This window comes from Podarcis liolepis (genome assembly GCF_965112155.1).
Source record: "Podarcis liolepis genome assembly, chromosome: 17".
In the NCBI taxonomy this organism is placed as follows: domain Eukaryota; kingdom Metazoa; phylum Chordata; class Lepidosauria; order Squamata; family Lacertidae; genus Podarcis; species Podarcis liolepis.
In genome coordinates this window covers 13,159,194-13,177,313 of record NC_139571.1, presented here as the reverse complement: position 1 = coordinate 13,177,313, position 18,120 = coordinate 13,159,194, and the positions used below count along the sequence as shown (strand labels likewise).

Here is an 18,120-nt window from a genome sequence, read left to right as displayed (position 1 = left end):
CCAGTAGACCCGAAGGAGCATCTCCACCCCCATCATTCTGCCCGGACACTGAGGTCCAGCACCGAGGGCCTTCTGGCGGTTCCCTCACTGTGAGAAGCAAAGTTACAGGGAACCAGGCAGAGGGCCTCCTCAGTGGTGGCACCTGCCTTGTGGAACGCCCTCCCATCAGATGTCAAAGAAATAAACTATGTGACGTTTAGAAGATATCTGAAGGCAGCCAAGAAGGCAAGAAGGCAAGAAGATATCTGAAGGCAAGTTTTTAATGACTGATGTTTTAATGTATTTTTAATCTCCTGTTGGAAGCCACCCAGAGTGGCTGGGGAAACCCAGCCAGATGGGCAGGGTATGTATGTATGTATGTATAAATAAATTATTATTATTATTATTAACATTAACCCACGTGTCACCCCAGGTCCCAGGGCAGAGTATAATCCAACATTACAACACACAAACAGTTTAAAACAACTTACAATTACAGAAGTAAGCTGGGTTCTACAAATATACGTCCCTAGTGTCAAAAGCCTGGGCGAAGAGGTGTCCCTTCCACATTCACCAGATGCTACGTAATGAAGTGGCCAGATGTACCTCCGTGGGGAGGCAGTTCTGCAACTTAGGGACCCCCCCAGCCCCCAGCCCCTGAGCTCCTGAAGGTGAAGGAGGAAGGCAAAGGAAAAAGCGAGAAAATAAAAAACGACTTACTACAATAGGTTGCCTAAAGTATTCATCTACAGCTGCATTGCGGAGACTGGACAGATTGACTCCATAAAAACACTGCTGGTACCTAGAAGAAATAATGCAGTTGTAAAGAAAAGAAAAGAAAATTGTACAAAGAAATCTCTATAAGCTGCATGTAACAGCCACAGATCCATGCACATTCTTCAAACCACCTATGAAGCCTGATCAAAGCCTATTTTTTGATATGCAAAGATACTGTCTTTCCATTCAGCTAACCTCTTCAAAAAGCATGCAGCGTGTGGGTTATTCATTGTGTCCTGGATTAATGAGCTCAGCAAACAACAGTGAGATATTGCTGCTTAATTCTCCCAAGGAAGAGCCCTCCGTTGGCGCCTCTTTCAAGTTTCAATGTACTGGAAGTCTTTGAAAAACTAATGCCCCACGTGAGGGCAGCACACACTGCTGATGAAACCCAACAGACCACAGAACTCCCCTCCATTATCGCTATCATACAACTATTTCCCAAGGCCCTGAGAGGGACCAGTTTTTGAGGCCCAACTAACTTCAACCAGGAACTGACGACCGAGAGGAAGAACTTGACATTTACATGCATTCATCAGCCTTAAGCAACACAACAGCAAATGCACTTTTCTCAGGCGCAAGTGTCATCCAGATGTAAAGCTCATGTTTCGAAGCAAACTCTGATTTAAAGAAGGGGCCGGCAGCTCCGAAATTGGAGCCCTGACTGAAAGGCTGCCGAGCAATGGAAGGCGGGTTAAGCCAGGGGTCTTGGAAGGTGACACAGTGGAGCCTTGCCCCTCTTGGCTGATAAAATTCAGCAGAGAGACGACAGCTGCCTGGGCAAAGGAGGTGGTTGTCAGGGAACTGCCATCGGCTCAGGGGCGAGAGGGGAAAAGCCAGATGGATTACAGAGAGCCCCCAAAGATCGCGGGAAGCAGCTCCTCCTCAGCGGAGGAGAGTAACCATGCCTCCATTGGAGAGGAGCTTCAGGGCTCGGAGGAGGCGAGGCGGTTCCAGGACACCTTGCCTGGGCAATGTGGGGAGGAGAAATGTCCTCCGTTACCCACGCCCTCCTTGCGCAGTAAGCTTTCGCACTGAGAGGGAAGGTGCAGACTGGGTGTCAAGAAACTACTCTGCTGGGGAAGGTTTAAGGACCGCCCACTCTCAGATTCTGCCAGTGAATGAGCCAGTCACGGGAGAGTGGCGCTCTGCACAGATAAAGTTTATTTTGGCATCAAAAGCAAGGCTTCACAGCCAGCAGGGAGGCATTTGCCTGCTTACTCTCGAGCAACCCCTTGGAACCCTAGCAGTGTCAATGCCCTTTTACAAGAGGGGGAGCGTCCTACCTGTTTGAAGGGGGTAGCGATAAGACCACTCCTTAAGAAACACCCTCTAGACAGTATTCTCAGAATCTATGCAACTACCAACCATTGCCAAACTCCCTTTGGGGGCAAGGTGTTTATGCTTCTGGTTGCTGATCAACTGCATGCAAAGCGACCCAGACCCGGCGCTTTTCACCAGAGACCCTTCTCAGTGTCCCCCCCCCCTCCCCGAGAGGACGGCAACCCGAGAACAGACCTTTTCTGTGGTGGCTCCCTGTTTGTGGAATGCTCTCACCGTGTCTTTAGGTGCCACATGGAAAAATCCTCTTTACCCAGGCCTTTGGCTATTAAACAGTCTGTGTCATTTTAAATGTGGAAGGATTGTGATCATGAAATTTTCTGTGATTGTTCTGTTGTTGTTGTTGTTGTTATGCCATGTAAATTATGTTTTTAATGTTGTACAGCACTCTGGGATCCTTGGTTAAAGGGCGGTATATACAGTGGTACCTCGGGTTAAGTACTTAATTCGTTCCGGAGGTCTGTTCTTAACCTGAAACTGTTCTTAACCTGAAGCACCACTTTAGCTAATGGGGCCCCCTGCTGCCGCCGCACCGCCAGAGCAAGATTTCTGTTCTTATCCTGAAGCAAAGTTCTTAGCCTAAAGCACTATTTCTGGGTTAGCTGAGTCTGTAACCTGAAGCGTATGTAACCCGAGGTACCACTGTAGATTGAACTAATAATAATAATAATAATAATAATAATAATAATAATAATAATAATAATAGCTACTGATGTACATCACACAGCTAAGAAGGATTTAAAGGGAGCTGGTTGTGCTATAAGAATCGAAAATACAAAACCCTAACCCTAACCCTGCCATTCTTGCCTTTGTGTCGCGAGGCCTGAAGTGATGTGGTGGCAGAGAGAGAGATGCTGCGTGAAAGACAGCAAAAGCACATGGTAGCATCATCCTTCAGTGTTGGCAAACACTTGGTCGCTGGTCCCTGACGGACTTTCAGGGGCAAGGGAAAGGGCAAAAGGTTCCCCACTTCCGCTGGCCTTGGCCGCTTTTCCACAGTCAAATCAAGCAGCAAACACCCGGTCAAACATACTTCAAGACGCAAGTCAAACGCATGCCCGACATTCTACCAGGCAGCGAATGAAGGATGTCCCTGCTTTTCCCAACACAGAAATTATATCCAGAAGGGAAAGGAGAGCAGCTCTTAGAACACATCTAAGACAACATTCTTGTCTTCAAAACAGAACTGACCACTCGTGGGATTGAAAAGCTGACGCCTTGGACATTTACAGTCACTACTCAGTGCAAAAGAGCAGAATATACAGAGGCGCCAAGTGACAGGAGTCATCACTGCACAGCCCTATGACGTCTGGAGAAATATTTAACTCAAATCTGATTGAATCTGATCTCTATTGTCTTCAATGGATAAGAAATTATAACATACCTGGGATTTAAAAAACAAAACAAAACCTCCATTGGGGTAAACAAATGTTGCTGTGGAGATCACCAGGAGTGCAAATTCACCATGTGGTGTTGCAGTGGCACCACTTTTTGAAAGATTTAGCAAAAGTTTGTACAACATCTAGCTCTGTCCCAAACCTGGGAAAATGGAGCAGTATGGCTAAAATCAGGTGAAACTCGATACACTCCATAGAATCTTAGAATCACAGAACCACAGAGTTGGAAGGGACCCCAACGGTCATCTATTCCAACCCCCTTCGATGTATGCATCTTAACTAAAGCATCCATGACAGATGGCCATCCAAACCTCAGAATTAATAGCTAAGGAGGTTTCAGGAGCCTTTATTTACATCAGGCCATTCTCCTTTGTCATGTTCATCTGGTTCAGGGAGAAAATCTGCAAAAAACCACGATTTTCCTGCAAACCCACATTTTCTACATTTCAGTTTGGTACCTCTCCTGCAAATTGTCCAAATCTCGTTCTGACCTCGTAACGAGACACGTAGATAGTATCATGGCTTTCATTGGCTTTCTGAAAACGAATGGAGTAAGGGCTTTCTGACTTTGTTTCTTTGCTAATAAAATACATGTCTCATTACTCTCTGGTAGCTACAAATGCCTAAGACAGTGAACCCTCGTGTAACGTAATCTTCGGGTTGCAAATGTGGCAACCCTGGAAGTGGGTTTGCCACTCGAACATGCACAGAAGTGCTCTGTGGCGCTGCACGCGTGCGCAGCAGTCCTCCGGTTATGAAATTTTCGGGATATGGCCAGGCCTCTGGAACGGATCCCGTTCGTAACCAGAAGTACCACTGTACAGTACATCAATGTACCGTATTTTTTGCTCTATAAGACTCACTTTTTCCCTCCTAAAAAGTAAGGGGAAATGTGTGTGCGTCTTATGGAGCGAATGCAGGCTGCGCAGCTATCCCAGAAGCCAGAACAGCAAGAGGGATTGCTGCTTTCACTGTGCAGCGATCCCTCTTGCTGTTCTGGCTTCTGAGATTCAGAATATTTTTTTTCTTGTTTTCCTCCTCCAAAAACTAGGTGCGTCTTGTGGTCTGGTGCGTCTTATAGAGCGAAAAATACGGTAAGTTACTTTCCTTAAGGGCAGGAGTAAGAAGATTTCATCCCTGCCAGTACAGTGGTACCTCTGGTTAATTATTTAATTCGTTCCGGAGGTCCGTACTTAACCTGAAACTGTTCTTAACCTGAAGCACCACTTTAGCTAATGGGGCCTCCTGCTGCTGCTGCGCTGCCGGAGCACAATTTCTGTTCTCATCCTGAAGCAAAGTTCTTAACCTGAAGCACTATTTCTGGGTTAGCGGAGACTGTAACCTGAAGCGTATGTAACCTGGAGTGTATGTAACCTGAGGTACCACTGCAGGCAAAACCAATGGTGAAGTCTCTCTCACTTTCTTACAAAATCTTTACTTGTTTAAAAATAACCCTGTGAAATCCAAGTCTCACATTTTCTCCAGCTGAAGACCCAAAGGCCACAAGACGGCACAATGCGTTGATACTACCAGAGAGGCTTCTAACCTGCCAAAGCTTACAATGAAACTGTTGTGCTTCTGCCTCAGACTGCTCATTAGGATTACGAAGCATGAACTATCCCTATGCAACAAATATCTGATTTGCTTATTTGGCTTGCTGGGACACAGAAACGGTGCACACACAAAACGACAAAAGGATGGGCTGGCACCATTCCATTTCAGCTTATCTTTGTTATTACAGGAACTGGAAATAGAAAGAATGATAAAGATGGAGAAAAACAGCTCATACGGAAGACAAGTTTTGCAAACCCACCAGGGCAGAAAGCAAGCTTTGAGTATAAATAAGTCTAAGTTGGGTCTATGAAGGGGCAGCCACATGGTGGTGCTGAAACCAACAGATGCAGATTCAGTTCCACAAACAACACATCCTCCAGCGGTTTGTGTCCTCTTCTGCCCGTGAACACAGCAATTGGCACCCAAGGCCGATGCAAACGCTAAGTGCCAATGGCTTCCTCCTTCCACAAGGAAGCCCTGCTTGTCTGCACTACTATGGGATGACCACCAAAGATAAGCAACATGCACACAGCAGGAGTCATCTCTGGAGCTTGCCTGCACATGTCATCGTCTGCCACTTGGATGCATCCAGAAGCAAATGTCAGTTTGAATGAACATAAAGTGCAATCCCCAAATCCAAATCAAAGCAGCACTTTATAGGTCAACCAAAACGCCACAAAACAGTGTGAAAGATTTCAAGTTCTCCAGAAATCTTCATCAGGCTACATGTTAAAACACACACACGGGGAAAGAAGAGAGGGGAAAGAATGGATGATGGCCAACCCATCAAAGTCTGCCAAGAGGAGGTAACAGACATTCAAAATGAGGCTCCTTTAGATGCTATGCAGGTGAGAGGCTGCTGCGTCAAGGCTTCTTGGGAAGGAGAAACATGTGTTTCACCACCTGTATTTCTTCTTTCCTCTTCTCCCCCCTTGGTTCTTTTTCTTTTTTGTGACATTTTGTTGGCCCAACAGATACTGTCCTAATATGGGATTTGGATTGTTTTCTATGGACCAGCATGACTACCTTTAGGTAAAGGTAAAGGGACCCCTGACCATTAGGTCCAGTTGTGGACGACTCTGGGGTTGCGGCGCTCATCTCACTTTATTGGCCAAGGGAGCCGGCGTACAGCTTCCGGGTCATGTGGCCAGCATGACTAAGCAGCTTCTGGTGAACCAGAGCAGCGCACGTAAACACCGTTTACCTTCCCGCCAGAGTGGTATCTATTTATCTACTTGCATTTTGACGTGCTTTCAGACTGCTAGGTTCGCAGGAGCAAGGACCGGACAACGGGAACTCACCCGGGGATTTGAACCGCCAACCTTCTGATCAGCAAGTCCTAGGCTCTGTGGTTTAACCCACAGCGCCACCCGCGTCCCATGACTACCCTTTCTTTTTGCATAAAATAGAATATTGTAGTTCCAGTTCAGTGTATTAGTTAATGATGAATGGTTCAAAGCAGGAATGACAAATCATCGTCTCCATGTAGGATAACCACAGCATCTCCCAGATGTTGTTGGATTACAGTTTCCATGACCCCTGGCCATTGGCCAAGCTGGCTGGGGCTGGCAGGAGGGGTGGTCTAGCAATATCTGGAGGGCCATAGGTTCCTCACCACACAAGCAGGATTTCAAAACCCCGTGGATTAGCATTTCATAAATCACAACCTCTCTTCTGATGGAGCAAACTCAAATCTGAACAATTCAACCAGATCCTCAGGTAGAAATGGAAGAAAAATCTGCATGATCTAATAATAAACAGTGGCTCAATTCATTTCACAGCAGCTTTTGGTTCCGTCTGCATTAGCCTGCTGTGTTTTCCATTACAAGGAAAAGTGCAAGAAATGGGAAATTGCAAAGCAGAAAGTGGGCAACCAATGTATACGGAGGTCACAGAGGATATTCCAGAGAAGGTCACAGAGGAGGTCACAGAGGATATACTAGATTCCACAAGCGATATGAAGCTCTCGCCACTGTGCATCTTCCCTACAGCCCCCTTGTAATGTCTGATTTAAAACAACATTTTAGAAGATGCTACTGCATAGCATGTTGCCTCAAACTTCTGCCTCCCCCCCCCCCAATATTACATAATAGGTTGGGAAAGAGGAGCAATGTACAGTGTGATGGCACACAGAGTTAAATTAGATCTTATGGTATGGGAAAGGGGAGGAAAGATTAGGTCAAATCTCCATAGCTGTCAACTTACAGATTTGAAAATAAGGGACCAGCAGCCTCGAAAATAAGGGATCAGCAGCGAAAATAAGGGATTTTGGCTTAGCTTATACATAAATCTGGCACTGATGAAGCCATGCTGCTTTTGCTGACTGTGTTTTGCAGGGGGTTGGACTAGATGATCCTAAGGGTCTACAACTCCAACCAAAGAAGAGGGGCAGACAAAACTGATGAACGACGTCGAGATGGCAAAGCTTACCGGCAGAATTAGAAACCAGGAAGAGGACCTCTTTAATAAAGAATGGGGAAAGTTTATAATTTAGTTGAAAGCTATTGTAAAGAGTTACATACATTGGTAGGTACATACTTGTAGTAAAAATTTGAACCATAGATGGACAAATGATTTATAAAAATAGAGTTATGAAAGGGATGCAGAGGGGGAAATCACGACATTAAGATGCTACACTGGTTGGAGGGTATGCTAAGCAGCACGTCAGGACTGCCGTCGTCCTGGCACGAGGAGTTCCATCGGCCCTTCCCCGCCTGAGAGAGAGTGGGGGAGGGAGAGAGACTCTCGCCCACGCTGCCCGCGAGCCCAGCATGAGGCGGTTGCAGCGCTGCCACGGCCGCTGAAGCGCCGCCCTTCTGCGTCCTTCCCCATCCCCATCCCCTCTTCCTCCTCCCTCAGGCCGCCTCCAGCTTCCCCGGCAGCGTGGCGGAAGTCTCGCAAGAGAGGGGCTGCCTGCCCGCCTGCCGCCACCTGTCTCCTCACGACACGCCCCTGAGGGGAAAAAGGGAGAGATGGAGACGCGGCAGCTCGTGCGCGCGCTCTCTCTTGCGGCGGAGGACCCCAAGCCGCTGCTTCCCTCGCAAGCCAGGCAAGCATGAAACCCGGGAAATTTAAGGGACATCATCAATAAGGGACAGCAGCGGGACACGGCGCTGGGATAAGGGAGTTTCCCGCCAAATAAGGGATGGTTGACAGCTATGCAAATCTCAGATCATGTTGTGATTGGTACCCTGACTTAATTCTCAGGTTCCCCTAATACAAATCCAAAAGGCAGTGCCACGTAAGAGAGAAGGGTCATCGTGAGAACATGGGCAAGGACGGCACACTTAGTTCTGTGACTATGTAAGCAATGCGGCCACATCCACCCAGTCCTCAATTTGAGCCAGGATACAACCCCAACACCTTCTGATCGCAGCCCCTGAACCCTTTCCAATCTCAGGATTCAGCCTTGCTGCATGTGACTGACATACAAGTAACATGAAGCCTAAGGCATTCTGGACACCACAAGATGGCAACTCTAATCCCAACATTGCCTTGGCCAATTCTGAGATTCTTTTTTGCTTGATGGGAGCATCCTTGCCCATCGACGGCTGCATCAGCCTGATGCCATGCCCCTCTTGCCACCCCTTGAATGCAGGGCAAAGAGTTCTCTCATCACATCTATCTCTCTGCTTGGAGCAGGACTGCATGGTATTGTGTCTCCTGTTGTAGGCTATACTTGCAGAGATAATCTCATCATAATCATAAAATAATCTCATCTCTTTCCTAGACAGGTCCTGCCTTTGCCTCGTAATGAAAAAGCCATCAAGTGAAGAGCCACCACACGACGAACGCTTCGAAGTGCCAAGCCACCACATGAGAACAGTTATCAATGCACAAACAACATGGCCACACGAATCAGCTGTAAGCGCCACAGTTGCAGATCAACAAAACAGAAACGGGTTAGGAAATTAGGAAGTTTCTTTTGACAGATACAATTCACCACTGCATTGTGATTCCAAGAAGCAGTTTCATTTTGAGACCTCTGTTATGCTGCAGAGCAAAAGACATTTTCTTTTCCTTTCCTTTTTTTTTTTTTTTTTTTTTTGAAAAAAGTGAAATAATCATTACCAAAAATTGGCTCTGGAGTAGTGTTCCATGTAGAGCTGTTCATCGGAAAAAGGAGCCAAATGAATGTCACTAAATGTTGGAAACATCATTCCTAGTGAACAAAAGATAATATACAGTAGCAAAGTTCAAATCTTCTGTGTAGCCCTACTTAAACATTTGTTGGAAACATCCAGTAAACATCATCCACTCTCCATCTCAAACAGTTTATCTCTTAATAATTCCGGAGTGGATAATAATTTATGCTCTAATTCTTGATCACATTTCAGTAAGCCCATTAGCAACAATAAAGAACTTAAGACAGCAAGTCAAATATGCTGCCATGAGTGATAAAACCTTGCAGTTTTTAACTCATTTGTGATTAGCTATTTAAATAATTTCTTCCTTAAAATCAAAGACAATATTATATCCTCATTCATCTTCTACAGCTGGAGGAAAAGGATAATATTTCTGAACAACTATCTACAGACTCAACGTATAATTGTTAATACATTGCCACTAAACAAACCACCAACAGTTTCAGATGTTCACTAAACATACTTCAAGGCTGACAATATAAAGGAACTGGTAATGATGCTGTGTGTTTATCAATGATATCAAAAGACTGCAAAACATCTTACAGACCTTATGCCCATTTCACAGACTATCTAATGCAAAACACACAAGCATGAGCACATTACAGACTTGTACTGCAAACAGAGAAGGACAAGGAATCAGTCATCCATACCTCCATTAAATAAGGTCTTAACCTACCCAACAACTATGGAAATAAGTCCAGATAACACATTTTTATAAGTGAATTGGTTAAAACCAGTGCACCTGGCAATGCAGAAATGAACTAGCCTATGAAGAAGATGCAGGAAATGTATAGGAAATTATACTTCTACTTAACAAATAATACAATGTTAGCTAGGAGGAAAATTGTTCCATTTCTGTAAACACAGTTTGAGATGGGGAGTTGCATTGTCATAAGGCAATGCCATTGTAAAGAATGTAGAGATTACAGACTGAAATCCTAAAACTCTTTACTCCTAAGTAGTCACTGAATTCAGCATTCATTTAGAGTAAATTGTTTCATGATAGCAATCTCACAGTGCATCAGTGGCGTAGCGTGGGTTGTCAGCACCCGGGGCAAGGCAAGTAATTTGCACCCCCTAACCTGTGGATTTTAGCACTCGAGTCTCTTCCACTAGGGGCAGAGAGCTGCGAGTGTGAGCGCGCGCCCCCCCAGATGTTGCGCCCGGTGTGGCCGGCCCCCCCTGCACCCCCCACGCTATGCCACTGCAGTGCATAGATTTAAAAGGCTTTATAAACAGAAATCATTAACCAAGGGGACCATTGCATTTATATCATGAACAAAAAAGACTTAACCTTAGTACAAACGGCATTGCCATTAAATCAGGATTTGAATCAGAAGCACAGAGATTAAGAACTAAACATCTATTACAATAAGAAACACTAACTTTTAAGGCAGCAAAGTGTTCCACCGGAGGAGGACAAAGAATCTGAACATTTAGGCTAAGAGAGATATTTGCTGCATCCCGAGGAAGACTTGGCATAAAGTCAAACATCTTGCCAGACTTTCCTATTCCGCGCTGCACCCAACTCCCTCTTAGTTTATGCTAGTTTTGTTTTTGCAAAATCCAGACATAATTGTCCAGACATTCTCTACAAAGCATTCTAAACAGGTGCTCTGTAGAGAAGCTCCCCCCCTCCTTTTAATTTAAATGGGCTGTAAATTTTTCCCATCCTGTCATTTCCCTAGTCCAGATGCTCCCCAAGACAAAAGTTGTTTTAGAATGAAATCATCTTGAAAGTTTCAGAGTGCTTCTAATATTAATTCAGCTGTCTCTTAGCAGACTTGAGTCAAGGATTCTCTCTAGCAGGGAGTCCAAGACTGTATTTGGAGACAAAAGTGGAAACTGAACTCCTTGGTGATACATGGTCTCATCTGCGGATTATTGCGTTGAGCTTATTGTGGAGGATATAAGGCATGAATCGAGAAGCAATCAGGAATATTAAATATGCCAGAAAGATGCTAACATGAGCTCTGACAGTGGTGGGAGGCGGGGGGTTGTATCCCAAAGCCCCTACGAAATCACCACTACTCTGATCCAAGTTGGTAAATTCTTATTTCCTCCAGTTCGTTCCTGTGGAACACAGACTCACCATTTGACTTCAGCCACTTCTTGGAGTGGAGGTAACTTTCCAGCATTCTCTCGTTGAACAGCATATAACCCATTGGCTCAGAAACAATGACGTCGACATTCTCAGGCAAGGAGATTTCCTCAATTTTCCCCGTCAAAACGCTGATCTTATCAGAGAGATTGTTACTTTGTACTAGAATCTGTAACAAGGAGGCATAAAAAAACACACACAACCAAACTGCATTAGCTTCTTTCATCTATAAATTACTATGTATTTATTCAATAGTTCTTTATTTGATTTACAGCCCAGAGTGGCTGGGGAAACCCAGCCAGATGGGCGGGGTATAAATAATAAATTATTATTATTATTATTATTATTATTATTATTATTATTATTATTATCCCACCCAAAGGAGCTCAGGATGGCAAACAAGTGATAAGGCGATAAACACAATTACAATGCAGATGTGGATCAGGAAGGATCTCAACCTAAAGGCTGGTTGAAGGAGGAAGGTCTTCCATAGGCCTCCAGAAGACAATAGGCGGCCCCTGTCAAATATTCAAGAAGAGGAATTTCAAAAGGCAGGTACTGAAGACCCTGAAGAAAGGACATCTAGATATGATGGCACCTGCAGAAGCCTTTCACTGGCAGAAAGCCGTGATCAATGGAATGTTAACAGAGAAGCAGCGCTAGTATCATCTGTGTACTGATGACACCTCTCCCCAGATCTCCCAGCGTTTGAAATTAGCCAGGCACCAGGCACATTTTGCACCTATGACCCCCTTGAGACCAAGTGAAGATGCCCAGATGCAGGGCCGTATTGAGGTTTGATGAGGCCCTCAGCTCCTGAAGGTAATGGGGCCCTTTCGATGTCCAGCTGTTCTTTGTCAACAACAAAACGTCGCTTTTTTGTGTTGAATATATGCTATATGGTCATTTATGGTATCTCAAGCCACTTTCACACGTTGCCATGCAACCAGTCCATGCAGAATGTAAGCACGCTGTATATAATGGTAAAGGGACCCCTGACCATTAGGTCCAGTCGTGGCCGACTCTGGGGTTGCGGCACTCATCTCGCTTTATTGGCCAAGGGAGCCGGCATACAGCTTCCGGGTCATGTGGCCAGAATGACTAAGCCACTTCTGGCGAACCAGAGCAGCGCACGGAAACGCCGTTTACCTTCCCGCCAGAGCGGTACCTATTTATCTACTTGCACTTTGACGTGCTTTCGAACTGCTAGGTTCGCAGGAGCAGGGACCGAGCAACGGGAGCTCACCCCGTTGCGGGGATTTGAACCACGACCTTCTGATCAGCAAGTCTCTGTGGCGAGATGAGCACCGCAACCTCAGAGTCAGCCACGACTGGACCTAATGGTCAGGGGTCCCTTTACCTTTATCTTTGGCATCTAGCTTATATATCTGAGTTTCTAACACTCAAATCTCCTAATACGAGGTATCAAGTAGGCAAATTACATCTGTAGAAGCCCACAAGAAGAATGCCTTAAGCCACCTTTGTCGTTGTGTTTCCTTCCACAGCTGCTAAAAACAAATACAATGTTGATGTTGTAGTTTATCTGTTTTGATCATTTGTTGTTTTATTTGTGTTTCCATTTTTGTTGTACATTTTACGTTGTACATTGGCTAAAAGCCTGGGGTAATAAGTGACTAATTAATATAAAAAACAAACAAGCCACTACCTATTTTTATTTTTATTCTTATTATTTCTTACCTACCCTTAACCAGAATTTCCAGAGCAGTATCTATTTTATTGACAGGCAAAACAAGGTAGAGAAGCACTGTACTCCAATAAAATAGCACTGAAGCAGTTTGATCACATGCCTGACCTTAAGCAGACAAAATTCAACACATTTCAGTTTAAAAGGCTCAAGATTTTAAGGATTATGATTGCAGCCGAGTCACTTGCTGAAACAAGGCCACAGACTTTTTAAGAATTTGCTTGGGATGAGGGAAACAAACTAGAAAATCTCATCAGATGTTGAAATGCAGAGGCTGGGAAAATATTGCTTTTTGTAGTGCTTCATAAAGCAGCTAGAAATTGGTTATTTTATCTGGCATGACGATGCACTTGGAACCGTTAATCCTATGACTGCCAGATGGGCCACCCAAGAACTACGGCATTACGTGACCCTCCTCCCCTCCTCTTTCTCTTGGGATGTAGCCCAGTGTGGACTATTTCTGGTGTACAGAACTGGCAATTTTAGTGGACTTACAAACAAATCTTGATCTTTTCCAACTGGTGTTGAAGGAGTTGGCCCATGCCGAGAACGGCTTCTACCACCTGTTCTTGTGAGCTTCTAGTAATTGTGATTGCCCTGAGCAGTGAACCTCCATCATTTTCACTGTTGTTCAATGGAAAGAAAATGCAGAGCAACTAATATTTTAATGTTTCAATATCTTAATGTTGTATTTTAATTTTGTTTTTAAGTTGTATTCATTCAACTTGTTTTTATTATTGCTTGTTAGCCACCCTGGGCCCAGCCTTGGCTGGGGAGGGCGGGGTATAAATTAAAAAAAATCTCTGACAGAGTGGTCCTACCTGAAGGAGCACCATCTCTTGAACAAATATGTCTGTGTCCTAAAGTCATCTTCAGAGACTCTCTTCTGGGAGCTCCTATAATCTGGGGGCAGATGGGGGTGACTAGGAAGTACGAGAGTTTACCACGATGTGTGAACCAGAAAACTATGGTTAATAGTTTCCAGCTATGCCAGGATATGAAACCGGCTTTCAAATTGGCTTAGGAATCCTGGGTTGTGTAGAAGCCATAAGCCATAGCTCCTCATGCGCACACAACAGGAAGCCGTGGTTTAACTGTGGCTTTCCCTTTTGTTTCCTCACACACATGGAAGGAAAGAGCAAAGGAGCTGTGGGTGGGGACTTAGTTTGCGTACACAGGCATTGTCTTATTAAGATAGGATTTGATCACGTAAACCAGGTCAATGTGGTGAAGGGAGATGAAATATATTAAATCAAGCAGGCTACTCTCGAAAAGCGGCTTAACAGAACAAAACTAGCAACTTAATTCCCTTTTCCGTTTCCAAATTTCACCTTTCGTTCAGTAGAAACCCTCATCCTCAACCCTCATCCACAAGGACATTAGCATCTATAAGAACGATCACTTCTTGTTTTGGGGCCTCTTTGGAAAATAAAGGCTCCTATATAGATCCCCGCCTCCACCAGCCTCAGATATTCCTCTGTATTCCTAACAGCCTCTGTATTCCTCAAGGGCCAATTTTTTATTTCTAATGATCCCCAGCGCAAGTTGACCTCTTCCCCATAGACAACTGTTCCTCACGCATAGCTGCTCCCATGTCCTGTTTGTTCAAGTGCTCGCCATAAACTCCCTTCAGCTCGACACAAAATTCTTACTTAATCTTTATACAAGTAGCTGAAATCTCAGCCCTAAACACGTTTGTCTGAAACACCCCATTTGTATCAGTAGAGCACATTTCCAACTGAGTTCAGGATCGCAGCATTTCAACTGTAAGTCTAAATTAGGGAGTCGTGCAGGAGAAAACTTGGCACACTGAACTAAAAACACCAGCTGGTCATTTATCATTTTCTATGTTCAACCAAATGATGTCTGTGACATGACAACACAGCACATAATTTTAAATCTAATCCAAATTATTTTGCATTCTATTACAGTCCATATAACTTCGGGAACAGCCAATATATTAAGATATCCAGAGCTTTGGATAAACAGCAGAGCCATTTAATTGAATGGCATCTATATACAGTGGTACCTTAGGTTAAGTACTTAATTCGTTCCCGAGGTCCGTGCTTAACCTGAAACTGTTCTTAACCTGAAGGACCACTTTAGCTAATGGGGCCTCCCGCTGCTGCCGCGCCGCTGGAGCCTGATTTCTGTTCTCACCCTGAAGCAAAGTTCTTAACCTGAAGCACTATTTCTGGGTTAGCGGAGTCTGTAACCTGAAGCGTATGTAACCTGAAGCGTATTTAACCTGAGGTACCACTGTATAGCTTTTTTAAAAAGGGAAAGGCAGTAATCACTACGTGCAGATTTCAGTTCTTCCCATTCCTAAACTCCAGATTTGTGTAACTTTTCAGTCTACTGATTTGTCCCTACTGGGCTGGTCTACAAAACTGGCAATAAGGACATCATTCGTTTCCCAAAGAAAGTTGTTGGGGATGACCCAGGAGACCCCCAACTGGGGGACATGTCACTCATTCCTGGTTGATGTTATTAAGTCCATCAAAGACCAGGAGAGGCAGCTGCCTGGTTGTGGCCTCCAATATCAGTGCTTCAGACCGTAATGCTTTCACTGGGTTTCGGGTACAGCAAAAATATCATAGTCATGTAATGGGAGGCTCTAAATAAATTTAGTTTTTTACATTATTGAACCATATGCAACTCTTGTTGACTAGGACTAATTCAGTGAAATATTTGCATCTTCAGTGGACTTTCCCACTGAACAGACTTGTCAAAGCAGCTCTTTGTAAAATTTCAGTTACATTTGCTATGGGAGACACATGACCCTTCCAGATTTGCATCTGTTGTATGGGTTGTTTTACAGATTGGTGGGCTGACTGTCTACCTTTCATTTCACTTTTAATCTGTATACGGCCTTTCTATATTACTGCACACAAGGCAGTTTACAGGCCGAAGAAGCAGCAAAGATCACACACCTTATAATAATCTGATCCAATACAGAACTGCCACTATAAAAACGTAGCTTTAAATAAACAACTTATATCAAATAAAAGTAATATCCAACAATCCATTAGAATATAATAGCACACAATAAAATTAAATATCAGCAAATGATAATTAAACAGAAATTCACTCTTAATTGCAATAAATAATTTATAAACTATAATCAATGAAATTAACAGCGAGTCACAGTGCATAAAGTAACACAATACAACTGAGAAGCCAAGACACACAATTGACAAAATTATTTTTTAAAAAATATCTCTGAACTCCTCTTGTCTCTTCTCTGCTGCTTCTGTCTGTTCCCCTTCCCTGCACCTCTCTGAAAACAGAACTGGGACTCCTGGACTAAAGAAAAGGTAAAGTTAAAAGGTAAAGGACCCCTGGATGGTTAAGTCCAGTCAAAAGCGACTATGGGGTTGCGGTGTCCATCTCGCCTTTCGGGCCGAGGGAGCCAATGTTTGTCTGCAGACACCTTTTCTGGGTCATGTGGCCAGCAGGACTAAACCGCTTCTGGCACAATAGAACACCGTGATGAAAACCAGAGAGCATGGATATGCCATTTACTTTCCCACCACAGAGGTACCTTTTTATCTACTTGCACTGGTGTGCTTTCGAACTGCTAAGTTGGCAGGAGCTGGGACAGAGCAACAGGAGCTCATCCTGTCATGCGGATTTGGACCGTCAACCTTCCAATCGGCAAGCCCAAGAGGCTCAGTGGTTTAGACCACAGCGCCATCCGCGTACCACTAAAAAAGTTCTTTAGTCCCTGGACTAAGGAACCAGAATCAGAGCTGGAGGGAGGGGGCTTTCGAGACCATCCATCCCAACTGCTTGACCCAGGAAGGAAATCCAGAGCTGGAGGATCTGCCAATAATAATAATAATAATAATAATAATAATAATAATAATAATAATATTTTATTTATATCCTGCCCTCCCCAGCTGAAGCCGGGCTCAGGGCGGCTAACAACAATAAAACAATACAACATTCTAAAATCATTGGGCTAGATTTCTGTGAAGATTGCTAAAGGAGGGAGTCAAGCTGTGCCCTGGCCAAAGGCTTGGTGGAACAGCTCTGTCTTGCAGGCCCTGCAGAAAGATGTCAAGTCCTGCAGGGCCCTAGTCTCTTGAGACAGAGCGTTCCACCAGATCGGAGCCACAGCCGAAAAAGCCCTGACTCTGGTTGAGGCCAGCCTAACCTCTCTGTGGCCTGGGACCTCCAGGATGTTTTTGTTTGAAGATCGTAAGTTCCTCCGTGGGACATACCAGGAGAGGCGGTCCCGTAGGTACAAGGGTCCTAGGCCGTATAGGGCTTTAAAGGTTAAAACCAGCACCTTAAACCTGATCCTGTACTCCACCGGGAGCCAGTGCAGCTGGTATAGCACCGGGTGAATGTGATCTCGCAGCGAGGACCCCGTAAGGAGTCTCGCTGCGGCATTCTGCACCCGCTGGAGTTTCTGGGTCAGTCTCAAGGGCAGCCCCACGTAGAGCGAGTTACAATAATCCAGTCTGGAGATGACTGTCATGTGGATCACAGTGGCTAGGTCAGGGCGAGAGAGATAAGGGGCCAACTGCTTAGCTTGGCGGAGATGAAAAATGGCTGCCTAACCTCTGCTTAAAGACCTTGAGGGAGGGAGAGAACTGCCCTCCCCTGGCAACAGAGGTCCTGAAGTGAAAGCAAATCTAGGCTCCACCCCAAAACAAAGAGGAGTGAATAATAAGGATTGCACAGAAGCAGCACTTCATGGGCAACAGCAACTCAAACTGCTGGCCCTCCTCAATTTGCAGCACACCGATGCAGATCTTGTTTCTCTTGCGCACAGCAAAGCGTGCCAAACTCATTCAGCCATGGGACCCAACCCAATGTGCTCACCTCAGCGTATTTGGCCACAGAGCTGGCTTCCACTGCATAGACTTTTCTCGCTCCAGCCTGCACAGCAAAAAACGAAAGGATTCCTGACCCACAGCCAACATCTAGGACCACCTTGAAACAAAAGAAGGGGAGAAATAATCTCTGTTTGTGATCCAATATTTAAATTTATTGCATTCACTAAATATAAAACACACTCAGCTGAGCCTATTAGATTCTTGAATGGTGCAGAATCAGGGAAAAGCAGATAAACTGGCTTAGGTGGCCAGATCTGTTCACCTGAAGAAAGAT

The 18,120-nt window shown here is 44.8% G+C and overlaps 1 protein-coding gene and 1 long non-coding RNA gene across 5 annotated transcripts in view; one reads left to right on the top strand and one right to left on the bottom strand.

Annotated features, from left to right (window-relative positions):
• LOC310697092 (histone-arginine methyltransferase CARM1-like) overlaps window positions 1–18,120 on the bottom strand; it is a gene marked incomplete at its 3' end in the record, with an annotated part of 61,802 nt that overhangs the window by 12,985 nt on the left and 30,697 nt on the right. For all 4 annotated transcript variants that reach the window (XM_083483400.1, XM_083483402.1, XM_083483403.1 and 1 more), the window contains exons 5-8: window positions 17,833–17,943; window positions 11,286–11,463; window positions 9,120–9,210; window positions 700–781 (exon numbers count right to left, since the gene is read on the bottom strand). In XM_083483400.1, the coding sequence (XP_083339526.1) occupies window positions 700–781; window positions 9,120–9,210; window positions 11,286–11,463; window positions 17,833–17,943 (462 nt within the window). The remainder of the gene's footprint in view (window positions 1–699; window positions 782–9,119; window positions 9,211–11,285; window positions 11,464–17,832; window positions 17,944–18,120) is intronic.
• LOC310697145 lies at window positions 2,897–5,783 on the top strand. Its single transcript, XR_014520963.1, has 2 exons — window positions 2,897–4,332; window positions 4,594–5,783. It is a non-coding gene; the product is annotated as an uncharacterized lncRNA (long non-coding RNA).